The following is a 27216-nucleotide window of genomic DNA, read 5'->3' on the forward strand; positions in this document are numbered from 1 at the left end:
CAGACCAAAGGACAAATTTCCACCGGTCTACTGTCCATTGCTCGCCCAAGCAAGTCTCTTCTTCTTATTGGTGTCCTTTAGTAGTGGTTTCTTTGCAGCAATTCACATAGTCTCCTCTGAACAGTTGATAGAGAGATGTATATGTTACTTGAACTCTTTGAAGCATTTATTTGGGCTGCAATTTCTGAGGCTGGTAACTCTAATGAACTTATCCTCTGCAGCAGAGGTAACTCTGGGACTTCCATTCCTGTGGCGGCCCAGATGAGAGCCAGTTTCTTCATAGCACTTGATGTTTTTTGCGACTGCACTTGAAGAAACTTTAAAAGTTCTTGAAATGTTCCATATTGACTGATCTTCATGTCTTAAAGTAATGATGGACTGTCGTTTCTATTTGCTTATTTGAGCTGTTCTTGCTATAAAATGGACTTGGTCTTTTACCAAATAGGGCTATCTTCTGTATACCACCCCTACCTTGTCACAGCATAACTGATTGGCTCAAATGCATTAAGAAGGAAAGAAATTCCACAAATTAACTTTTAAGAAGGCACACCTGTTAATTTAAATTCATTCCAAGTGACTACCTCATGAAGCTGGTTGAGAGAATTCCAAGAGTGTACAAAGCTGTCATCAAGTCAAAGGGTGGCTATTTGAAGAATCTCAAATATAACATATATTTTGATTTGTTTAACACTTTTTTGGTTACTACATGATTCAATGTGTTATTTCATAGTTTTGATGTCTTCACTATTATTCTACACTGTAGAAAATAGTAAAAAATAAAGAAAAACCCTTGAATGAGGAGGTGTGCTAAAACTTTTGACCGGTAGTGTAAATTAATTTAAAGTTATGTGATTTGGTTTATGTAGATACATTTGATTTGTTTAACACATTGTAACAAAAAACTTTAATTTAATTTGATTTGCATATTCGTACTGTTCGTCACATAATGTTCGCCACAAGTTTCCTAGAATTGTTTGCCAGAAGTTTACAAGTTGCCGCATATTTACTGCAACAGTTTGCCACAAAACGAATTTGCAACATTTTTGGGCAAATTGGCCAAAGGTTTGCCACAACTTTTTGTCAGAAGCCTGTTTTTTCGTTCTTCTTCCTCCAGATGGTGTATTTGGAATCTCTTTCGCCTGGAGAACAACCACCTCAAACAGAGCAACCAGTTACACACTGTCTGGAAGTTTCGGAACCTCCTCTTCACATTTAGGGACACGTCCTCCTTATGGAGAAGTTCATGGACCAGGAGGACCTCACAAAAGACCATCACAAAACAACAATGACACATGAACATTCACCCTCCAATGTCCAAGTTATCCAAGGTACTGTATGTGTAGTAGTATGTTTTGGGTAGTATAAGTATTGACATGTATTTCTACAAACAATACTCAATTAATACCTTATAGCAAAAGTGTAATTAAAATACCATGTGTGCCTTCACTCATAAACAGCCAGCCATTAGGTTTTGAAAATATTCCAATAGCCAGACCAATCTTTGTGTACTTACAAACCCGTCTGGATGTATTGATTGTGGAAGAGTGGGTTTAAAGACTAACATTAATTGTCAACCAAGTAACAGTAATTGTGAACAAAGTCAACCAATATAACAAACCTAACATACAATATATGTACCAATTTCTCCCAGCTAAACCATCCTCTATTGGTAGCTCTGCAGCCTTTCACATGACATCAAAACAAAGAGGATTTTGACCAATGTTTCTGTTTATTGCATCTGTTTGCTGCGCTCAACCTTGTCTTGGAACATGAGTGTGAGAAACTATGTTATTGATGTAGGGATGGAGAGCCTTAAGCATCTAGTTTAAAGTTTTATTAGTTGTATGTACAGGATAAACATGATATACACCGTCTAACGAAATGCTTCCTTGCAGGTTCCTTCTCGACAATGCAACAGCAATAAGAAATTATAAAAGATAAGAATATCGAACATAAAGTAAATGGCTCAGTAGAATAGAATAAATATTTTAGCTTAAATATAATACAGGAAGGCACAATTTATAGTCCAATATTTACACGTGTTTTGGGGAAGGGGGGTTTGGTGGGCAAGTGTTTAAATTGTGCAGTATTTAGCAATAGTAAGAGCCTAGTAGCAGCAGTTGGGATGTGTGTGTGCGTAGCATGAATATGTGTGTGTGTTTGTGTTTGTGTGTGTGTGCGCGCGCGTATACAGTATCTGTGTGGCTGTGTATGTGAGTGAGTGCATGTTTGCTAAGGTGCAGAGAGTCAGTGCAGGTGGTCAGTCCAGTTCAAGTGTTCAGCAGTCTGAAGCCTTGTAGATAGAAACTGTCTCTGAGTCTGTTGGTATAAGACCTCATGCTCCGATACCATCTGCCAGACGATAAGGGAGTGAACAGCTCTTCACTGTGGTGTGTGGTGTCCTTGATGATGCTGCGGGGCTTCTTCAGGCACCGTTTCAAGTAGATGTCCTGGATGGGCAGGAGCACGGTCCCAGTGATGTACTGGGCCGTCTTCACCACGCTGGAGGGTCTTACTGTAGTGGATGGAGGAATTCCCTTACCAGGCAGTGATGCAACCATTCAGGACACTCTCGATGGTGCAGCGGAAGTATTTGGAGAGGAGCTGGGTTGGCATGCGGAATATCGTCAGCCGCCTTAGGAGTTAGAGACGCTGTTGCGCCCTGTTGACAAGAGTAATGGTGCTGTTGGTCCATGTCAAGTCCTCGGTGATGTGGACACCAGGAACTTAAAACTGCTGACTCTTTTGACTGCAATCCCATATATGTGGATCAGGGCATGTGTCCGTCCTCTGCTTCCTTTTTTTTAACACATTTTTTATTTTGTTTGTAATTTTTTCAGAAGGGGGTTACAGGTACCGGTATAACATTCAAAGTCAAATCAATTCAGATATATTCAGTTATCATATTTGCCTTTCATATTTTTTTGTACCTGTGGGATGCCACTCGAAAGAAGAAGAAAAAACTATCAGAGAAATGCATACATACATAAAGAACAGTATCAACAGTTTTGTAAGATAAAGAACAGTACGTGTATCAACAGTTTTGTAACTTTTTACGCGAGGAAAATTAACAAAAAAGGCTCCCCCTCACCAACCCATTCCCCCACCCCCTCAGTCCATATCCACACGCCTGCATCCTCCCTCCCCACCCAGAAACCATTTTTCCCACCCCTTCCCACCCTACCAAGCACACCTCCTCCCGCATCTTCACTGAGCATTCTGTTGAAGGTTTTGACAATGGTTTTGTCTAAAGAAGGAAATATATCTAATCCTAAATATTTAAAATGGGAAACGATTGGGATTCTATAAGTAGAGCTGGGGTACTCTTGTCAGATTCTTGAGGGGGAGTAGGGCAGATTTGGTTAGATTTATTTTATAACTTGAGCTGGAGTGGAATTTGTCTATGATCTTCAAAGCATTTGGGAGGGATTGAACTACATCTTCAGCGTATAATGAGATGATTTGATCCGTAGAATTGAGGCATATTGGTGTAACTTCTTTTGAATGTCGAATTGCCTGGGCCAGGGGCTCAATGGGGGGGTTCTACTAAGCTACTGTATATGGAATTGTTTTAAGAAGGTCATACCAAGGTTCGTTTTGTTATTTCATATTCATTTTAGTTATTATAATTTTAAGACCCCTTGATGTATAAAAATATATATATAAAAAATAAATTGATGACCAATGTAAAAAAAAAAATGCTTTACCCCTTTTCTCCCAAATTTCATGATATCCCATTGATAGTTAGTCTTGTCTCATCGCTGCAACTCCCCTACAAACTCGGGAGAGGCGAAGGTCGAGAGTCATGTGTCCTCCAAAACACGACCCAGTTTGATTAACAATTTTATTTGGCCTTACTATTATTAGCCCATACAAATGCATTGAATAACAGATTCACCCCCCCCCCAAAAAAAAATCTGAACGAAGTTTGTTCTGAAGTGTCTGTCCTATATCTGAGAGATATAAGAAAGGTCAGGAAACATTTTCAATTTTTTTGTACGTATTTAACACCTTATTTTTGTCACAAAACAGTCTCCATGTACAGCGCATTCGGGAAGTATTCAGACCCCTTGACATTTACTGCATTTTGTTACGTTACAGCCTTATTCTAAAATAGATTACATTTAAAAAATCCTCATCAATCTACACACAATACACAATAATAACAAAGCGAAAAAACAGTTTTTTTTAGAAATGCTTGCTAATTTATTACAAATAAAAACAAAAAGACCTTGTTTACATAAGTATTCAGACCCTTTGCTATGAGACTCGAAACTGAGCTCAGGTGCATCTTGTTTCCATTGATCATCCTTGTTTCCATTGATCATCCTTTCAACAACTTGATTGGAGTCCACCTGTGGTGAAATTAATTGATTTGGAAAGACACACACTTGTCTATATAAGGTCCCACAGTGCATGTCAAAGCAAAAACCAAGCCATGAGGTCGAAGGAATTGTTCGTAGAGCGCCGAAAAAGGATTGTGTCGAGGCACAGATCTGGGGAAGAGTACCAAAAAATGCCTGCAGCATTGAAGGTCCCCAAAATCACAGTGGCCTCCATCAATCTCCATCAATCAATTAAATGGAAGAAGTTTGGAACCACCAAGAATCTTCCTAGAGCTGGCTGCCCGGCCAAACTGAGCAATCGATGGAGAAGGGCCTTGGTCAGGGAATGTCCAAGAACCCGATGGTCACTTTGACAGAGATCCAGAATTCCTCCTTGGAGATGAGAGAAACTTCCAGAAGGACAACGATCTCTGCAGCACTCCAGCAATCAGGCCTTTATGGTAGGGTGGCCAGACGGAAGCCACTCCTCTGTAAAAGGCACATAACATCCCGCTTGGAGTTTACCAAAAGGCCCTTAAAGGACTCTCAGACCATGAGAAACAAGATTCTCTGGTCTGATGAAACCAAGATTGAACTCTTTAGCCTGAATGCCAAGCGTCACGTCTGGAGGAAACCTGGCACCATCCCTACGGTGAAGCATGGTGGTGGCAGCATCATGCTGTGGGGATGTTTTTCAGTGGCAGGGAAAGGGAGACTAGTCAGGATGGAAGGAAAGATGAACAGAGCAAAGTACAAAGAAATCCTTGATGAAAACATGCTCCAGAGCTCTCGGGACCTCAAAATAGGGTGAAGGTTCACCCTCCAACAGGACAATGACCCTAATCACACAGCCAAGACAATGCAGCAGTGGCATTGGGACAAGTTTCTGAATGTCCTCGAGTGTCCCAGCCAGAGCCCAGACTTGAACCTGATCGAACATCTCTGGAGAGACCTGAAAATAGCTGTGCAGCGACGGTACCCATCCAACCTGACAGAGCTTGAGAGGATTTGCAGAGAAGAATGGGAGAAACTCCCCAAATACAGGTGTGCCAAGCTTGTAGCATCATACCAAAGAAGACTCGAGGCTGTAATCGCTGCCAAGAGTGCTTCAACAAAGTACTGAGTAAAGGGTCTGAATATTTATGTAAATGTAATATTTCAGTTTTTTTTATCCATTTGCAAAAATGTCTGAAAACCTGTTTTTGCTTTGTCATTATGGGGTATTGTGTGCAGATTGATGAGGGAAAAAACAATTAAATTAATTTCAGAACAAGGCTGTAACGTAACAAAATGTGGAAAAGTCAAGGGGTCTGAATACTTTCCGAATGCACTGTATGTTGGAGAGTATGTTGGTCTCATTAGATTTGTCCTGCATGTCCAAAAAGACATTCATATCTGTGCGAATAACCAGTTGGAATTCAGTCAATTCTAACAATATGCTGGTCAGAGAATAAAAAAAAAGTGGTATCATATGAATTTGGAGCATACACATTGATAAAGGCAATTTTCTTTCCATTACGGATACATTTAAGGAAAGTGATTCTGCCTTCTTGGTCTTCGCCTTCACCAGGGATACTGTGATTTTGAGATTCTTATGCATCATTATGATAACACCCTTAGTTTTGTTTGGGGCTTTTTAAAAAGCAGCCAGTTTGTACAAATGGTTCTCTATTCTATGTGTGTCCTTTTGGAGCAAGTGTGTATCTTGGAGCATTGCTATATCAATATGGTTTCTTGCTTGAATATCAAGACAGCTGGAATGTTTGATAGGATTATTAAAGCCTTTCAGATTCCATAAGACAATAGCTAGTGTTGCCATTGTTTTTCTAAAATGTAATTGTTATCCTTAGTGTTGATAAGATCATGGATGTAAAATAAAAAGCACGACCCACTAGGTCTCTATAAACCGTTCCCACTTCCCTGCCCCTCCTTCCTCAGCCCCCCCCCCCCCTTCCTATGTAGCTCCCAGCCCTCCTTCTCCTGTTCCCCCCGCCCTGCACTATACTTACAGGGTTGCAGCATAACTGCGAGTGGCAGCCTTACACATTACACATGAATCTCTTAAGCAACTTATTATTGTTAAGTAAAACATCAAATAAGCAACGAATTTAGACCTTTACAGTTAAGTTAGCAGACTTGATGAGAAAGGGTGGGGAAGGAAGAAAAAATAAAGAAAATGAAAACAAAAAGATGACAGATATGCAAGTCTAATGCCGAAACAGTCAACAATAGGAGGAGCAATAGATCTTAATCCATTATATGCATAAATTATTATCAATATGCTTTGAATGACTTTAAACATACATTTGCCCTCCTTTAAGTTCTCTGTACTATGTACAAAACAAATAAGAGGGTATGTGCAAAAAAGTGAAGTCTATACTCTAGATGTTACTGTATATAATAATTAATCATTGTCTGTAGGGAAAGTCCTCCCTGGGAGATACATTTAGTGCCTAAATAGAGGGGAAAAGGAATCAACAAGAAGGAAAACAAGCAAAACCAAAAAATCTATTGTGTAGTAGTAGCCAATATTGGACTGGCCATCTCTCCTTGGCAGTAGCAAAACATCTATACAAAATTAAACATAAAATAGTAGGGGAATAGCTACTAACTTAAACTACTTGACCTAAAGTATGTGGACACCTGTTCGTCGAACATCTCATTCCAAAATCATGGGTATTAATATGGATGTTGGATGTTGGAACATTGCTGCGGGGACTTGCTTTCATTCAGCCACAAGATCATTAGTGAGGTCGGGCACTGATGTTATGCGATTAGGCCTGGCTTGCAGTCGGTGTTCAAATTCATCCCAAAGGTGTTCGATGGGGTTGAGGTCAGGGCTCTTTGCAAGCCAGTCAAGTTCTTCCACACCGATCTCAACAAACCATTTCTTAATGGACTTTGCTTTGTGCACAGGGGCATTGTCATGCTGAAACCGGAAAGGGCCTTCCCCAAACTTTTGTCACAAAGTCGGAAGTACAGAACCATCTCGCATGTCATTGTAAGCTATAGCGTTAAAATTTCCTTTCACTGGAACTAAGGGGCCTAACCCAAACCATGAAAAACAGCCCCAGACCATTATTCCTTATCCACTAAACTTTATAGTTGGCACTATGCATTCGGGCTGGTAGTGTTCTCCTGGCTCCCGCCAAACCCAGATTTGTCCGTCGGACTGCCAGATGGTGAAGCGTGATTCATCACTCCAGAGAACGCGTTTCCACTGCTCCAGAGTCCAATGGCAGCGAGTTTTACACCACCCCGGCCGAAGCTTGGCATGCGTATGGTGATCTTACGGTTGTGTGCGGCCTCGTTCTGTAAGCTTGTGTGGCCTACCACTTTGCGGCTGAGCCGTTGACGCTCCTAGAAGTTTCCACTTCACAATAACAGCACTTACAGTTGACCGGAACAGCTCTAGCAGGGCAGAAATTTGACAAACTGACTTGTTGGAAAGGTGGCATCCTATGACAGTGCCACGTTGAAAGTCACTGAGCTCTTCAGTAAGGCCATTCCACTGCCAATGTTTGTCGATGGAGATTTGTCTATGGAGATTTTATACACCTGTCAGCAACGGGTATGGTTGAAATAGCTGAATCCACTAATTTGAAGTGGTGTCCACATACTTTTGTATATATACTGTTATTTGCCATATTCTGCCCAAATGGATTCAATACACTGTAGCCACAAGAAAGCAGTTCCAGTATGTGTAAACCTCCATATATTGTCCATTGTCCATTAATTGGTGTGGTGCCATTACTGTGTAAATGTCCAGGACCATAGGCAATATACTTATAACAAGTTTAATGCTCAGCAATAATATTATTATTGTTCCTTGTACTCAAACATTAGGGGGTGTCATCATTGTCTTATGCTGAGGGCAGCATCATAGCCATAGGCTAGGCCGTGTGATTGTGCATGGATAGCATACCTTAAAAAATGTGCCAGTCATGAGGTTCCTTCTGTTGGCTTGTCCCGTTGTGTGTTGGGTTTGATGTGCTTCTTGAAGAAGTCTTGAGCTTCCTTGGCAGTGGAAAACATGTGTGTGGTGTTCTGGAGGTCAAGATGAGTTTTGTCGAGTGGATGAAGCCGAATATCAGGTTTAGCTTGCGTAGCTGGTATCTCACCTTGTTGTAGGTTTCCCTGTGTTTTAGCATTTTGGCACTCAGGTCTGGGTAGATGCTGATCCTCTTCCCTGCATAGTCAAACCCCCAGATTACACTACAAGGTGAACAATTCGCCGCTTGACTTCAAAGCTGTGGATCCGTACAATCATACAGTGAGAGCAGTTGGAGTTGACCGTTGCAGTGCTCACTGTTAATCGGCGACATAGGACCTCCTGCCCGAACAGTTCATAGAAAAGATTGCTCATGAAGGAAGTTGAGTTGCCCGCTTCCACACCAGTTTCAAGTCCTGTGACCTGCACATTGAATTTACAGGAATTTGATTATCCCTTCCAACTTAGCTTGCGCTGTTTCCAGGTCATGGAGTCACACCTCTGTCGCATTGCTTGTCTTCTCCAGGCTTTCCATTTTAGAATAGGTATCCACTTTAGCAGTGAGCACAGCCAATGATTAAATTATCAGTTTTAATTGTAAGACGAGGGCAGAGGTAATCTCCTCACAAACAATCTCTCGTATAGTAGTGGCCAGCTCTTTTGTTGCCTGGTGTTGAGAGCCGCCATGCTCCCACAGTTGAATTGTGGACGGAAAAATTCTAGCTGCTGTTGTCCTGGCACCACAATGCCGGTTCACTTACAACCTCCCTATAGACTGACTCGTCATTGTTGGTTACCAGGCCTACAATTGTGGTGTCGTGAGCAAACTTGATGGAGTTGGTGTCATGCAAAGCCACGCAGTCATGGGTGAATAGGAGGTACAGCAGATGGCTGAGGAGATACCCCTGAGGGTCCCCTGTGTTAAGAGTTAGTATAGAAGAGGTGTTGTTCCTGTGGTCTGCCCGCCAGGAAATCCAGGACCCAGTTGCAGATGGTGCTGTCCAGACCCAGTGCTCTGAGCTTGGTGTCAAGCTTGGAGGGAACAATAGTGTTGAATGCTGAACTGTAGTCAATGAACAGGATTCTCACATAGGTGTTCTTCTTGTCCAGATGTGTTAGGGCTGTGTGAATAGCGATGGAAATGGGATCTTCCGTGGATCTGTTGGAGCGGTAGGCAAATTGGCGTGGGTCCAGTGTGCCTGGCATGATGGCCTTGATGTGGGCCATGACCAGCCTCTCGAGGCACTTCATGATGACTGGGGTGAGTGAGACTGGTCGGTAGTCATTTGGGAATGTCACCTTGTTTTTCTTGGGCACTGGGACAATGGTAGTCTCCTTGAAGCAGGTGAGGACTACAGCCAGGGACAGGTTGAAGATGTCTGAGAAGACGCTCACCAGCTGGTCAGCACACACTCTGAGAATGCGGCCAGGGATGCCAACTGGTCTGGCGATTTTGTGAGTTTTCACTCTTTTGAGAGTTTTCTTCACGTCAGCCTCAGAGTGAAAGCACTTGGTTGTCCGGAGCAGCGAGTGTCTTCCTGGATTGCTCGGTATTGTTTGCCTCGAAGCGACCATAGAATGTGTTAAGCTCATCTGGGAGGGAGGCTTCGGTGGGCATCACACAGCTAGATTTGCCTTTGTAGTCCGTGATAGTCTGTAGTCCTTGCCACGTGTCGCGAGTCTAAGTTGTCAAACATCAATTAAAGTTTGAGTCTGTAATGTCTTTTTGCGTCACTAATGGATTTGAGGAGCTCGTAACTGCTTGCTTGTACGCATCGCGCCCCACCGAGTCATCAGGGTCCGTTCTGCTGACATTGCATGCTGCAGTATGGGCTCTGAGCATGGTACGGATATCTCTGTTGATCCATGGTTTTTAGTTGGGGCATGTCCGGATTGCTATTGTGGGAACAATATCAACACATTACCTAATGAAGCCTGTGATTGATGGTGTATATTCCTCAATGTTGATGGATGAGTCCTGGGTGGATGAATCTTTCAACATATTCCAATCAGTAATATCAAAACAGTACTGGATATAAGGTAAAGAACAGATCAATCTCACTGGGGCTATACCTTCAATGCATCTCAGTGGACCGACAGTTTGAAGCTGATTAAAATAAAGGAATATAGAAGCAATATTGTGTGGCCTCCCCATGTTGTTATTGGTAATGTTTGTCTTATTCAGTGCCAACAGTTGATTATATAGATTAACATAATGTCACATCAGAGGTAATTAGGTGGAAGCAGAACAATTAGAAAACAGAAATCAATGAAGAAGCGTTGGTAGCACATTATTTTAAGGAACAGAAATGACTTGGTATTTTCTAGGAAATTGTGAGGTATTAATGGGTACTTTCTGCTACTTACTTCAAAGACCTTTAAACTATTGTTAACTACTTGGTACCAAATGGTGCTGAATGGTGCTACTTGCATTGAGCCTGAAATAAACAAATGTAGGTTATAGGTTATTAGAATTTAATTACCATTTTACAATGCAATTTCTATGTAAAATACCAGGTAATTTCTGTACTGTAAAATAAAGTGGTACCGAACTTTTGGTAGAAGTAGTGAGCCGTACATTATGACCAGTGGTGTAGTAGAGGGTAAATGCACATAAAAGCCAACCCTAGACCTCTGGTCTTGTAGGCTTTACAAGAGTACAAACTACAGACGACAACTAAAAACTCAACGGTTTTCCTCATTCACCCCATGTCTGTTCACCCACCTTATCTATCAGCGAGTCCATCAGGTGCCACAGTAGTAGCATTCTTCTCTTCTTCTTCGGGGAATTATTATACTGCATTTCATTTTTCATCAGATTTCTTTTAAGTGCATGTCTGAACTGCAATTTCTGCGATGTTACATGCAGTAGAGTAGCCAAAGCTTAAATACACATACATAGATATATATAGATTGGTTGAGAAGAGGGATGTTAGGAGCTCACTGGTCATCTCCTAGCAACTTGTCCTCCTGCTGTCCTGTGTGTTTGGAGGAGGGGGAGCCCCCGGCCCCAGCCTTACCCTGTGTGCTGAGGGAGGGGACCTCAGCTGCTCTCTCCAAGCACTCAGAGAGGCGTTCAGTTCCTTGGCCTGCCTGGGCTCCTCGTTCTCCTCGCTCAGGCCCATGCTCTGTCTCGGACTCAGCCAGCTCTGCTGCTGCAGCCCCCTCCTCTGACCTGGTGGATCCCACAAACTGCAGGTGAGGTAGGAGAGTCTCTTTGCGGCTCTCGGCGTAGAGCTGCTGTTCTAGGGTCAGGTAGGACGACGTCAGCTGTCTGAAGTCCATTTCAAAGGGCAAGGCCGACGACAGCACACTTGTCTGGGATGACGCACAGGCCCTGGACTGCCCCTTGCAGGAGCTTCTGCTGCTCTCCTTGGTCTCCGGGAGCATGGACTGGATCTTGGGCAGCCAGCGCTTTCGCACACGCCGTGCGTTTGTGCACATGTCGGCTGCAATCACGTTCATCTCACTCTCTTTGAAATTAGGTGCAAAGTTCTGACAGTAGACTGCAAAAGAGAGGAAAGAGACAAGACAACATTGAAAGAAATGCATATTGTCAACTTTACATATAGTGTTGAGCCAAATTAATACAGTATGGAGTTTAACACCTGAGAAAACAGAAGGGCACCTACGTTTGACAGTGTTTAGGACTCGGTTGTCCAACGGTTTTCGACTGGGATCATTGGTGGAGGAGCGAATTCCAGTTCCACAGCTATTGGCCAGTGTGTTTCTATGTACACAATAGCATAATCAGTATCCATAGGGCTTTCCCTTTCTCCTTTCTATCATTTTCTCTACCCCCTCTCTCATTTTCTCTGTCTAAAATTACTAAATATGCTTTATAAAGAGCTAGTAGCCTACTGCCTAGGTCCAGAATCTGGCTACGGCAATATAGTTACAAATGCACTGTAGAATTTAACAGTCTAACCTGTCAAAGAAGGTGGCGAGCAGCCGACGCAGCAGCACTTTGTGCTTAATGCCAGCACACAAATGACAGTTCATCAACTGGCCACGAGTCATATATACACCAGAACCTGGGGAAAAGGACAGAGCAATGCTACTCACGTTCACATCCATGATGAAAACAATAAAATGGTGGGCCTCCCTAATGATCTCTATGTCCATGATAACGTCTCTGTATTGTATGATACAGTTGTAAAGAAGAAAATATACTGTCTGCATGTGAGGGCTTAGGTCTTTAACACTACAACAACCAATGGCCACTGACGTTTGATTTTGTAAATAAAAAATATCTGCCCCCCCCAAAGAATAGCAACGTCCTGCTCCTTCCCTGACTTTTCCTAAATATTTATGTTTTACATTGCTCAGTTGTCAGACTTTTTAAATCACAAACAGAAAGGTATTTAGAGGCTGTTTACCTGTTGTTGTTTTTTCATATTTTTTTCCTAACTTAAGCGGCCAAGAGAAATGTGCCGAAGGGTGTTGGTACAGAGGCTCTAATGCATCTCTCTCCTCACTGAATGAGTGTTGTCAATGGATGAATGGGTGATAGAAACCAGATAGAAACTGATAATTGTGCATGTCACTTCACAACTGAATTTGAATGAACTGAATGATGAAAAGGAAGGTGAAGAGGGTGATTGAATTTTAATGATCTGAATGACGAGGGAGAAGGGGTTTGAATTTAGAACAATAGTGTAATGATGATAAAGAATTGTGGGAGGTCTAATTATTTTATTATGAAAGCCTGGAAATTGTATAATCTCCCCTCAGAGAGTCAAATCAGAAACTGAGAACAACATACAATGTGTGTAGTTCACAATGGCAAGCCGAACCAAACGAATGGACACACTGACAGCATTGCATATGCTGTAGAATTTAGATGAGCTGGAATCGGATGGAGGATCGGATATTGAGCTTGAAATCAACGTTTCTGATGAAGATTATTCCTCTGATTCGAGACTCTGCCTCTGATGCCTGAGCCTCGCCGCAGCAAAACTAGAACAGGGCCAACTGAGACGGTGATCCAACCTGCCACAGTGAGACAGGAGTCTGGCAAAGAAAACTAGCCTGCTCGGAACAGTGAACAAACAGAGACTGGAGCTTCCGCCCTCTGCACAAAACAACATACCAGCGGAGCTTTACTCCACATCAGTGATGGAGAGTGGAAAAGCAACACTCACAGTGTACAGATATAAAATAAATAAGAGTGTTTGCAATCCTCAGCACCATGCATCCCACTGTTGCCATCAGCAGTTACCAGAAGAAGAAATCGGAGACAGTGACAGACTACAATCGCACAAAGGTATGTAGCTCTGCCTTTCCATCTGCCATGCAACAAATATTTTCTCCTTTCATTATATTGTATTACGTTAATATGATTGATATTACTATTAGTTTTATTATACAAAATTCAAACCTTTTCTATTCTATTTGGTTTTATGCAATAGCTTGGTGTGGATGCACTCGTCCAGATGGCAAGACTGTACTCTGTAAAAGGAGGTACTTGCCGCTGGCCTGTTGCAGTGTCCTACAACGTGATCGACGTGGCTGCTATCAATGCGCACGTGTTGTACAAGCAATGCCTTGACAAGATAGTCAGCAGAGACTTCATCATGGATCTGGCATGTGAGCTTCGTGAGAACCACATGAACGCCAAGAAAGCAGCTACAGCCGCCAAGGCAGCAGCGCGTCCTGCTCTCCCTCTTCCCTACGCACCATAGCTCCCACTCGGGAAAAAGAGGACAATGTCAAATTATGTTTTTTTTAATATCTTGTCATTGATATATTTCCACAAATATTTATTTGTAATTCATCCTTTACAATTGTTCATGCACTGGTGGTTCTATTTAGGAATACATCAAATCACTTCACCTGAGCACCTGACTGGTTATATTATTATATATTTTTGTTTTCTACTTTGTCAGAGAAGCTGTAACTGGACTGTAATACTTACTTTAACTATTACTAATCTAATCTACAAATAAAGTTGCTCAAATATATTGCACTAATGTTTTTATTGTAAGGGAAACGAAAATAGGCTGTATGCCTACATTTTTCACTAGGACTTTGTAGAATTATACAAAACATATCCTTGACTCTATCCAAACAAAAAACTGTTGTTTTTATATCTAGTCATATATATACTTCCACAAATATTTCTTCACGCAATTCATCCTTTACAATTATTCATGCACTTTTGTTTAGGAATACCGCAAATAATTTCACCTGCACAGCTGGATTTTTTGTTTCTACTTTGTCAAAAGAAGCTGTAACTGGACTGTAATACTTATTATAACTCTATTACTAATCAAATCTAGAAATAAAATGTATCAAATGTATTACACTAATGTTTTATTATAAAATAAATTAAAATAGGCTATACGTTTTTCAGTAGGACTTTGTAGGATTATACAAAACATATCCTTCACACTATCTAAACAAATAACTATTGTTATATTTTTACATGGATATATTTCTATGAGTATTTCTTTATGCAATTTATCCTTTACAATATATTTTCAAGAGTTGGTGCTTATGTTTGCATACCTATGCACACCTATGTTTGCACACCTTGCAGGTTGATATTCATCTGATGCGGACGCTAAAGGGGATGCCCAGCAATGTTCTCTAGCGGGTACTTAAAGGCTGAAAAGCCCAGCGGTTCTAGTGTTAATTGAGTCAGTGCTTGAGGCGAGCTGAGATGCACCATAGACATACATATTATAGAGTGGCCTATATCAGGTGTCACTGCTTATGTCTTACCTCCCACCAGCTCCACCTTCTCCCCGGGATCCCCTTCTGTGTACAGGGTGGGGTGGCAGCGGTAGCCAATCTGGCTGATGAGACTGGGTGGCAGCGCCATCGTGTCCCTGCCGATCAGCACACAGCGCCTCTCAGTGGCCAGAGGTAGGGACAACACGTCCAACTTATCCTGCACTGGGGGAACAAGTGGAGGCAGAATTTCAATACCAGACAGTGTATTGTAAAGCTGAAGTTGTGTTCAAATGAGAACTACTGGTGCTTCTAAAAAGTAACACAGAGGATGGATCATTTACTGCTGTAGGAGTTGGTTGGGTGCCCATAATTCTGCCCATAAACCCCGTTTGTATTGCTGCTGCCGTAGAACTCCTCTTCAAACTCCTCCTCGTTGGGGTGGGAAGTGGGGCTGTCAGTGGCTGGGAGGCTGGAGGCCCCTGGGCTAGAGCGCTCCCCAGAGGCCATAGGGTACGACTGTACTCCGGGTACAATACCACTCCCTCCTGCCCTCATGTAACATTGAGCACTGCTCCTCGTGGCGTAGCCCTTGAGGCCCTTTGCTGTGTGCTCCTCACTCATTGGGGACTCACATCTTTCCTGCTTAATCCTACAAGTGGCCATTAGTGTGTCGCCTGGCAACAGGGCCGGATGGCTGTAGTTGGGGCTTGACGGTTCGAAGCCCAGATCCTCGGTGGTGGCCGTCTGGGAATCGCAGTGTGGAGAGTTGGCCTTTAGCATGAGATTCATCCTGCGCTCCACAATGTTCTGGATCTGGAGGTAGCCGGCCGTGTACATGAGCACGAGCTGTTCGCTGGCAGCCATGGTCAGCCTGCCCGTGTAGCAGAAGGAAAGGATCTGCTGGAAGCAGGACGGGGTGACCGAGGAGGGTAGTTCAAACATGCCCTGAGAGCTGCCGCTGAACAGGTCTCTGAAGTAGAGGCTGCTGGCGGCCAGCACGGCGCGGTGGGCCTTAAAGGACTGGCCGTTGACCATGACGGCCACATCACAGTACTGGCCCTGCAGGCGCTGCTCGTTCAGACTCTCCAGCACAGAGCTGCCAAAGTTGGGGATCTCCACATGCAGGAGCTGGGACATTATGATGAGAGCAGGTCTTCACTGGAGACAGGACCGGCTGAAAGGGCATCTGCCGACAAAGACAGATAGAAAGAGGAGATGGAGAAAAAAGTTATCCAGATTCAGACAATACAACATGCATATTAATATGCTATTTAAAAAAGAGTAAGAGTTCACAGTATCTTTGCAACTATTTCCAACAAAACATGTCAGTAAGCTAACATTTATTTTCCAGAACTTATATTCATGATTGTTAATACAGAGGAATGAGATACAAGTTTTGAACTGCTCTGCATATGCTTTCAGGTATTCAATAGACTGTACTAACTGTTACCTGCACAGAAAGTCAGCCAACACTCATCCTCCTATTACAAACAGTCTCTAACCTGTACTGCACAGTCCCCTCTAAACAAGTCAAACATACATTCAGATAAAAGATAAGGTTGCCCACCAGAAAGAACAGAAGCACTCCAATTCTCTCCTTCTCCATTCGAGACTGAGGTGGTAGAAGAGGGTGAGGTTCTCTATGCACAATCAATGCAACGTCTAGCGTATGTGTCACAGGGAAAGGGGGGTAGGCTATAGACACAGACAGAGGAAGGGAGGGTGTGAGACGGAGAGGAGGAGTCATTTAAGGACATAGAGAGAGCTAATGCGGATAACTGCCCTGCAGAGGGTGACTGTGTACTATAGAGCTGGGAAATGGAGACATGTATTACATACCTCATCTGTTTCAGAGATTAATAAGACGGAAGATTGATTGTTACTGAGACCGTCTAAAATACAGAAGACAGATAAAGAGCTCCGGCATACGGGTTGTCACGCACACTATGGTATAATACTGTCGACTTATGTTCTTTACAGTAGATGATCTACACTGTGTGATCAGACAGCCTGTGTGCCAAGACTTGGGCAAATGCACAGCGCTGCAATGCAGTGCCTGTCCCAACTTGGCATGCTGAGTACATAGTGTGCATACTGCGTCTATGTGCCAACTAGGAGCCAGACACACAGGGCACTGCACACAAATGACTACTCGTCTGTGATTAAAGAAAGAGCTGGATGTGCCTGTTATTTCTTATAATATGGCAAGGATAACTCATAGGTTATGGAGGATAAGTGGGTATTATCCGATACTGCTAGGATTATTGTCTAAAGATTATATTGAAAAGGATATTTTTGCAATTAAAGAATGAGGAAGGGCATGAAAACTTGATTTTGAATCTCAGCTTCTGATTATCTAGCCAGCATTAATGTAGGATTTGTACTGCAGTGATAATCTAATGATTATCTGCAGATGTGATGTTAGTAGTGGACTGATTAACAATAATATGTATTTTTCTAATGAATTGACACCCCTCCAAACATAGGCTAGAGAGGTAAAAGGATTTTGATATATTAAAAGGCACAATCTGTAATTTCAACAGCCTGCCCCTGCCACTGTAAATTAATAGAGCTAAGGAAATGTAACCGCTTTTAGATTCATTTGGAGTTATGGATACAACACCGACATCATAGTTTTAAACATGGTGGGGCAATTGTAAAGTGCTATTGCGTGTCAGCGCCAGATTTCTAACAGTGGTCACAACCGGAGATCCCCATAGCTTCACAATGAGCTAATAACAATCTTGATTGCACATAAACAAGAAAGGGTAACACTTTACAATAAGGTTCCATTTGTAAAGGGTAAAGGGTTTGTAATTATGTTATTTACTGTTAATTAATCATTTGTAAATGCCTTATCAGCCATTAATAAATGGGTTATAACAAATTGATAAAAACAGCCAGTCAGTGCTTGCCAAATAGTGAGCCACTATTTACCTCCAACTATTAACCATTTATAAATGCACTTACAAATGCATATAATATTGAATGCTTATGTACTGTATCATGCAAACTTTTTTCCAATGGTTGCACAGTTAAACAATAGTTATTTTCTCACTTTGGGTGTGATACATTGTTGCTCTGTTCCAGGAACAGAAATGGTTGGTTTCAGACCAATGGTCAACTCCCATGATGTGTCTTACATCTGAAACCCTGATGATACATTGGTACACTTATTTATTCCAGGAATGAACTCTTTATCTCAAGATCTCAAGTCATATTATTGGTGTGGTTTGCGGGTTTCTGTAAAAATTCCCTGTGAAACACGCTTGAAATAAAGAAGACCTGGAACGTGCCCAGAATGTTGATGACACTGACATCATGTGACAGTGCGTCGTGAAGAATCATGATGGACGAGGTTATGAGAAGTGTGCAAAGACCAGAGAGAAGAGATTGCGCAAAAGAAACGTGCACTAGATACCCATTTTCACACAGGAGAAATTCTCTATGTAATTTGTTTCACTTTTGAATACAGAAGTTCTGCTGTATAATTTAGCATGCTGCTCAGCTAGCTAACGTTTGCTAGCACTAGCTAGGAAATATTAACCACAAATAGATATTTCACTGGAATGCATTTCAATTAACAGGTGTGCCTTCTTAAAAGTTAATTTGTGGAATGTCTGTTCCTTCTTTATGCGTTTGAGCCAATCAGTTGTGTTGTGACAAGGTATGGGGTGGTATACAGAAGATAGCCCTATTTGGTAAAAGACGAAGTCCATATTATGGCAAGAACAGCTCAAATAAGCAAAGAGAAACGACAGTCCATCATTACTTTAAGACATGAAGGTCAGTCAATCTGGAAAATTTCAAGAATTTTAAAAGTTTCTTCAAGTGCAGTCACAAAAACCATCAAGCACTATGATGAAACTGGCTCACATGAGGACCGCCACAGGAATGGAAGACCCAGAGTTAACTCTGCTGCAGAGGATAAGTTCATTAGAGTTACCAGACTCAGAAATTGCAGGTGGAAATGTGTCCTTTGGTCTGGAGTCCAAATTGGAGATTTTTGATTCCAACCGCCATGTCTTTGTGAGACGCGGTGTGGGCGAACGGATGATCTCTGCATGTGTATTTCTGACCATAAAGCATGGAGGAGGTGTTATGGTGTGGGGGTGCTTTGCTGGTGACACTGTCTGTGATTTATTTAGAATTCAAGGCACACTTAACCAGCATGGCTACCACAGCATTCTTCAGCGATACACCATCCCATCTGGTTTGGGCTTAGTGGGACTATCATTTGTTTTTCAACAGGATAATGACCCAACACACCTCCAGGCTGTGTAAGGGCTATTTTACCAAGAAGGAGAGTGATGGAGTGTTGCATCAGATAGGTGGTTTGGGATGAGTCGGACAGCAGAGTGAAGGAAAAGCAGCCAACAAGTGCTCAGCATATGTGGGAACTCATTCAAGACTGTTGGAAAAGCATTCCAGGTGAAGCTGGTTCAGAGAACGCCAAGAGTGCAAAGCTTTCATCAAGGCAAAGGGTAGCTACTTTAAAGAATCTGAAATATAAAATCTATTTTGATTTGTTTAACACTTTTTTGTTTACTACATGATTCCATGTGTTATTTCACAGTTTTGATGTCTTCACTGTTATTCTACAATGTAGAAAATAGTTCAAATAAAGAATAACCCTGGAATGAGTATGTGTTCTAACATTTTTGACCGGTAGTGTATATACATTTTGGTAACTCCTTTATGTTTGTAGGTCTGTCACTTTAAAATAAGGTACACTCAGAGCTTAGACATACAGTACTCATAGGCAGTATTTGGTACTCATCACTACATACATGTGAGAACACTTTATTAAACATGTTCAGTCAATGACTGGTGGGTATGAAGACTAAAACGTTCAACGTTGTGAGAGGATACCTCCATTGTTTCCCCAACCGAAGGTATTACAGTTACCATTTCACACCAGCACATTCACCATACTTGGACTATCACAGAGATGTGATGTTGATTGAGTAATGTCCTTGATGTAAATTTGGCCAGGGCATCAGGGTTTCAAAGGTCGGTCAAGACACATCATGAAAACCAACCTCTTCAGTTCCTGGGTTAGAGCAACAATGCATCACACCTAAAAAGGGAGACATTAACTATTCAGCTACTGAAAATAAGGTTGCATGATGCTACGGAAGGGTTCAACTTATAAGCATTTGTAAGTGCATTTATAAATGGTTAATAACGGGAGGTAAATATTGTTTCTGTATTTGTATTTATTATGGATCCCCATTAGCTTCCAAGGCAGCAGGTACTCTTCCTGGGGTGCAGCAACATAAGACAGTTACATACAGTTTAAGTACTACATGACATTACATTTCATAACACCTTACCCAACACATTCAGTGTGTTCCCTCAGGTCACCACCACAAATTTATAATACAACATCCAATTGCACGTGTGTGTAGAGTTTGTGTCTTATCTTGTGTATGTCTGTGCCTGGGGATTGTGAAGAGACCTTTGGTGGCATTTCTTGTGGGGTATGCATCGGTGTCCATATGCTAGTAGTTTAAACTGACACCTCGGTGCATTCAGCATGTCAACACTTCTTAGAAAAACAAGTAATGATTTAGTATCTCCTCCACTTTGAGCAATGAGAGATTTACATGCATATCATTAATGTTACCTCTCTGTGTACATTTAATGGCCAGCCATGCTGCCCTGTTCTGAGCAAATTGTAATTTTCCGAGGTCCCTCCTTGTGGCACCTGACCACACGACTGAACAGTAGTCCAGGTGCGACAAAACTAGAGCCTGTAGGACCTGCCTTGTTGATAGTGTTGTTAAAAAGGCAGAGTGCGCTTTATTATGGACAGATTTATCCCATTTTAGCTACTGTTGTATCAACATGTTTTGACCATGACAGTTAACAATCCAGGGTTAATCCAAGTAGTTTATTCACCTCAACTTGCTCAATTTCCACATTATTTAGTACAATATTTAGTTGAGGTTTATGGTTTAGTGAATGATTTGTCCCAACAACAATGCTTTAAGTTTTGGAAATATTTAGGACTAACTTATTCCTTGCCACCCATTCTGAAACTAACTGCTGCTGCAGTCATTTCACTCACTGTGGTGACGTGTATAGTGTTGAGTCATCCGCATGCATAGCCACACTGGCTTTACTCAAGGCCAGGGGCATGTCATTAGTAAAGATTTTTTAAAGTATGTGTGCCTAGACAGCTGCCCTGGGGAATTCGTGATTATACATGGATTATGTTGAAGAGGCTCCCATTAAAGAACACCCTCTGTGTTCTATTAGACAGGTAACTCTTTATCCACAATATAGGATGGGGTGTAAAGCCATAACATCTACGTTTTTCCATTGGCAGACTATGATCAATAATATAAAAAGCCGCACCGCAATCTAACAAAACAGCTCCCATAATCTTTTTATCATCAATTTCACTCAGCCAATCTTTAGTCATTTGTGTAAGTGCTGTGCTTGAATGTCCTTCCCTGTAAGCGTGCTGAAAGTCTGGCAATTTGTTTACAGTAAAAAAGCATTGTATTTGGTCACACACAATTTTTTCCACAAGATTACTAAGGGTTCGTAACAGGCTGATTGGTCGGCTATTTGAGCCAAGGGGACTTTACTATTCTTGCTTAGCGGAAAAACTTTTGCTTCCCTCCAGGCCTGCGAGCACACACTTTCAAGTAGGCTTAAATTGAAGATATGGAAAATTGGAGTGGCAATACCGTCTGCTATTATCCTCAGTAACTTTCCATCCAAGTTGTCAGACCCCAGTGGCTTGGCAGACCCCAGTTGTCAGACCCCAGTCAGACCCCAATGCCTAAATTTGCTAATCTTGCCAAAGGAAAAAATCATTAAAGTAGTTGGCAATATCAGTGGGTTTTGTGAAGAATGAGCCATCTGATTTAATGAAAGGAGATGAATTTGCATTTTGCCAAAATGTTAAGGTGCTCCAAATCTTATCATTCTTTATGTAATTTATCTTTGTTTCATAGCGTAGGTTCTTCTTTTAATTCAGTTTAGTCACATGATTTCTCAATTTGCAGTACATTTGCCAATCGGTACTGCAGCCAGACTTATTTGCCATTCCTTTTGTTATTTACAGTTGTTTACAGACAGATTATTTCACTTATAATTAAGTCACTGTATCACAATTCCAGTGGGTCAGAAGTTTACATACACTAAGTTGACTGTGTCTTTAAACAGCTTGGAAAATTCCAGAAAATATGTCATGGCTTTAGAAGCTTCTGATAGGCTAATTGTCCTGTACTCATGCTCCTGGATAGCACAACATTTTTGCTTCAGGATCTGAGACATTTCTCACCATTGAGCTGCCCAATACAACGGCCAGGGAAAGGAATGGAGAAATCCTCCTATTCCTACCCCTTACACAATTTGTTGAACCTTTCACCGGCCCACGAGAAGCAGGATAGCGTAAGCTCGCTGCTCCCGGCGATAGGTCCAGACCTCCCATAGCAGGCAGTGCGCGAGAGTAGCCAAACTCGACAATGAAGCCGCTGCCGTAGTCAGTGTAGTTGGAGTCAGCACTGCCGTCGCAGACGCATGCAATCCCAGCGATGAAGGCACAGATAGATCTGGCACCAGTGCAGCGAAACTATTCCTTAAATCAATCTGCTCCGAATCTCTCGCAGTCAAGCTTGTCCGCTTAGCAGCATGCCGCTGTTCTCCGTCTACTTCATTACAGGATTGAGGAGAGGTAGATAGAAACGACTTCCATGGCAGGCAAGTTCCAGGTAGCAAAGGCCATTTGGATAGGGACAGATGACAAGGCGGGCAAACACTTACCAGTTATTGCACTATTTTGACCAATGCGATATAACCGTTTATTAATGGTTTATAATGCATTTACAAATTATTAACTGTTAATGGAATTATAACACCCTTTACAAATTGAACCTTATTGTAAAGTATTAACAAAGGTAAACAAAAAATAACCAGGAGATGGTGAGGCAATTGTAACCTGTGACAGATTGTAATGTGCCTATCAAGGTTGCTACAATATTAAAGATCCTGAGCATTAAAATATTACGTTTTTTTTTGCCGCCACCTCGTTCTATTTTTCAGCATTTCCTTGTACAGTAACTAATCACGGCCTATCTCACGTTGACGATAGATTGAACTGCACTCACGCTGCATTGACTTCAACGTATTTTAAAAAGACAGACAATCGCATCCGACATTCTGTAGGGTGAATGTGAGGCAATATTACAGTCAGGCAACTGTCATTCTCCAATCTTCTAATATTACTGTATTGTACACAAGTAAAAAGCAATTTACTCAAAATGAAATTTGTTTTTACACAAATGTACGCACTCAAAGAAAATCATAACTATAAATATTTTTTACTCGAATAGGGCATAAGGTAAAGATGAACACAACCGCTATCTACTTGGGGCTGTTCCAGGCTCAATGAGACAGCCAGTGATTTGTACCAAATCATCTTAAATAACTTATTTTCGAGAAATATACTTGAAATTGGCATGGTATAATTGACTCGTCAAACAACAATACATATTCAAGTTTAGCTTAAATCAGAAAATCAAGAGTTAATTTGACTGCATATCAAAGTTAGCTGGCTTTCTGGAACACTCCACCAGCGTTGTGGTTGTTTGCAGGTAGGCCTAAATGCTTGCTGCTTGCTGGACAGCAACCTCTTCTCAAGTCTAAACGGGATCCTGGGACGTCCCCACACTGACGTCACACCATTGCCGTAAAAAATGTCAACAGTTAATGTAAGGGTTAAGGTTAGGTAAGGGTAGTAGTTACGGTAGGGACGTCCCACGGATCCCTGATAGCACTAACCATTCTCAATCTGGGTTGGTCCTGAATATGTGAATATTTACCGTGTTAAATTATACTTAACAGTGGTTGGGGCAGTATCACTAGCGTTTCATTGTTATTATAATGCCAGATTTTTTATTATTCAAACAAAGTACAATTTCAAATGATCCATTAACAAAGTACAATTTCAAATGATCCATTATCAACTCTTGAAAATAAATGAAAAAGAATGCACGGAGACCAAAAATAAATGAAATAGTAAGAAATATAAATTAAATGCAGTAGAGTAAAAATAAAAAATAAAATCAATGATTTCCAGCAGCGAGAACACACACTAGAAGTAACAAACAAATTAACACTTATTTACATAATTGAAATGTTATACTTTCCAGTTAGATCAGATCCTGGCGACAATCTGACCGAGCTAAATTTTATAGCAAATTGTACAATTAATTGAGTTGCAAGTCTTCAAGTAAGCTTTGTCTATGTTTATGTGGCATAATATTATTTATTTCACAGAATTGATCAGGGAAGTCAATCTACACTTAAAATGTTCAAGTATCGGGGGATACCACCAATCTATTGTGAATTCAAAGTTCCAATACAGTTACTTTTGGCAAAAAATGTAATTATCAAGGACCAGCACCTGGAACAAAACATAAAGGTTCTATTCACAATATTGTAGACCGTTCTATTTTCAGAAGCACTAAGTCTAACTTGGTTCAGATCTACAGTAAGTGCTTCCATTCATACCTGCATATCACATGCATTATAGACATTAATTCTCAAATTACAGTAACATTGCAGTTAGCTGAAAAACGTGCCCAATTTCAGATATAGAAACATACAACATTTCATAAAACCAGAATACAGATTAGCAATTTTGTGACTCAATGCTATTTACTCAATCATGTCACCATCGGACAAGTTTCTATCCAATGTTTGTCATTTTACGCATCAAATAAATCAATTTTAAGTAGAGAAATAAGCTTTTCAAAGAAAATGAACAATAATGCATGGGCAGATGAATCATCAGATCAACTTTTATTAACACAAGGACATTTGAGTAATATTGGGTGTCAGTTTTGTTCGTGTAATGCACTATGACCTATACATTCTGAAGATAACTGGCTACAGCCCTATTTGTAGTACATTACATGACCAAAAGTATGCTCGTTGAACATCTCATTCTAAAATCATGGGCATTAATATAGAGTTGGTCCCTCCTTTGCTGCTATAACAGTCTCCACTCTTCTGGGAAGGATTTCCACTAGATGTTGGAACATTGCTGCAGAGACTTGGTTCCATTCAGCCACAAGAGCACTAGTGAGGTCGGGCCCTGATGTTGGGCGATTAGTCCTGGCTCGCATTCAGCATTCCAATTCATTCCAAAGGTGTTCGATGGGTTGAGGTCAGGGCTCTTTGCAAGCCATTTAATTTCTTCCACACCTATCTCGACAAACCATTTATGTATGGACCTCGCTTTGTGCACAGGGGCATTATCATTCTGAAACAGGAAAGGGCCTTCCCCAAACTGTTGCCACAAAGTTGGAAGCACATAAACATCTAGAATGTCATTGAACGCTATAGCATGAAGATTTCCCTTCATTGGAACGAAGGGGCCTAGACCGAACCATGAAGAACAGCCCCAAGCCATTATGCCTCCCCCACCAAACTTTACAGTTGGCACTATGCATTGGGGGAGGTAGCATTCTCCTGGCACCCGCCAAACCCAGATTCAGCCAACAGACGGTGAAGAGTGATTCATCACTCCAGAGAAAGCGTTTCCACTGCACCAGAGTCCAATGGTGGCAAGATTTACACCACTCCAGCCGATGCTTGGCATTGCGCATGGTGATCTTAGGCTGCTTGGCCATGGAAACCCATTTCATGAAGCATCCGACGAACAGTTCTTGTGTTGACGTTGCTTACAGAGGCAGTTTTGAACTCGGTAGTGAGTGTTGCAACCGAGGACAGACAATTTTTACGCACTACATCACTCGGCGGTCCTGTTCTGTGTGCTTGTGTGCCCTACCACTTTGCGGCTGAGCCGTTGTTTCTCCTAGACGTTTCCACTTCAGAATAACAGCACTTACAGTTGACCTTGGCAGCTCTAGCAGGGCAGAAATTTGATGAACTGATTTGTTGGAAAGGTGGCATCCTATGACAGTGCAACGTTGAAAGTCACTGAGCTCTTCAGTAAGGCCATTCCACTGCCAATGGCGATTATATGGCTGTGTGCTCGATTTTATACACCTGTCAGAAACAAGTGTGGATGAAATAGCCGAATGCACACATTTTAAGGGATGTCCACATACTTTTGTATATACACTACTGTTAAAAAGTTTGGGGTCACTTAGAAATATCCTTTTTTAAAGAAAAGCTAATTTTTTGTCCATTAAAATAACATACAATTGATCCGAAATATTGTAAATGAGAATTGTAGCTGGAAACGGCTGCCTAGGTCAGCATCTTCACTGTTGAGACTGGTGTTTTACGGGTACTATTTACTGAAGCTGCCAGTTGAGGACTTGTGAGGCGTCTGTTTCTCAAACTAGACACTAACTTACTTGTCCTCTTGCTCAGTTGTGCACCGTGGCCTCCCACTCTTTCTATTCTAGTTAGAGACAGTTTGCACTGTTCTGTGATGGGAGTAGTACACAGCGTTGTACGAGATCTTTAGTTTCTTGGCAATTTCTCGCATGGAATAACCTTAATTTCTCAGAACAAGAATAGACTGATGAGTTTCAGAAGAAAGTACTTTGTTTCTGGCCATTTTGAGCCTGTAATCGAACCCACAAATGCTGATGCTCCAGATACTCAACTAGTCTAAAGAAGGCCAGTTTTATTACTTCTTTAAAATCAGCACAACAGTTTTCAGCTGTGCTAACATAATCACAAAAGGGTTTTCTAATGATCAATTAGCCCTTTAAAATTATAAACTTGGATTAGCTAATACAACGTGCCATTGGAACACAGGAGTGATGGTTGCTGATAATGGGCCTCTGTATGCCTATGTAGATATTCCATAATAAAAAAAATTAAAAAGCAGTTTCCAGCTACAATAGTCATTTACAATATTAACAATGTCGACACTATTTCCGATCAATTTGATGTTATTTTAAACGGACAAAAAAAAGTGTATTTTCTTTTAAAAACAAGGACATTTTTAAGTGACCCCAAACTTTTTAACGGTAGTGTATAGTGTATTATACCACATACTATCTTGACTAGAATGAATGATGAAATCACGTTAAGGCCACCTAGGGTCTGGGAGAATACAGAGGACTTCAAATGCACACCAAGTATTTAGACAACAAGCACTTAGGTAAAATAAGGCTGTACTTGCTCCTCTCTTTCTCATGGTTATGGGCCAACATTAATAGGTTCTGATAAGTGATCTCCTTGATAGGTCTGGAAAATAATACATTGAGGTTGAAATCA

General features: G+C 41.5%; 1 protein-coding gene across 1 annotated transcript; it reads right to left on the reverse strand.

The window, feature by feature from the left end:
* Window positions 1-11256: 11256 nt before the first annotated feature.
* Window positions 11257-16131, reverse strand: LOC120051841 (nucleus accumbens-associated protein 2). Its single transcript, XM_038998730.1, has 5 exons — window positions 15336-16131; window positions 15043-15216; window positions 12245-12350; window positions 11949-12046; window positions 11257-11822 (listed from the first exon to the last, which is right to left on the reverse strand). The coding sequence occupies exons 1-5, from the start codon at window positions 16129-16131 to the stop codon at window positions 11257-11259; spliced, it is 1740 nt and encodes a 579-aa protein (XP_038854658.1).
* Window positions 16132-27216: the final 11085 nt, after the last annotated feature.

This window comes from Salvelinus namaycush, chromosome 1 (assembly GCF_016432855.1).
Source record: "Salvelinus namaycush isolate Seneca chromosome 1, SaNama_1.0, whole genome shotgun sequence".
Lineage (NCBI taxonomy): Eukaryota > Metazoa > Chordata > Actinopteri > Salmoniformes > Salmonidae > Salvelinus > Salvelinus namaycush.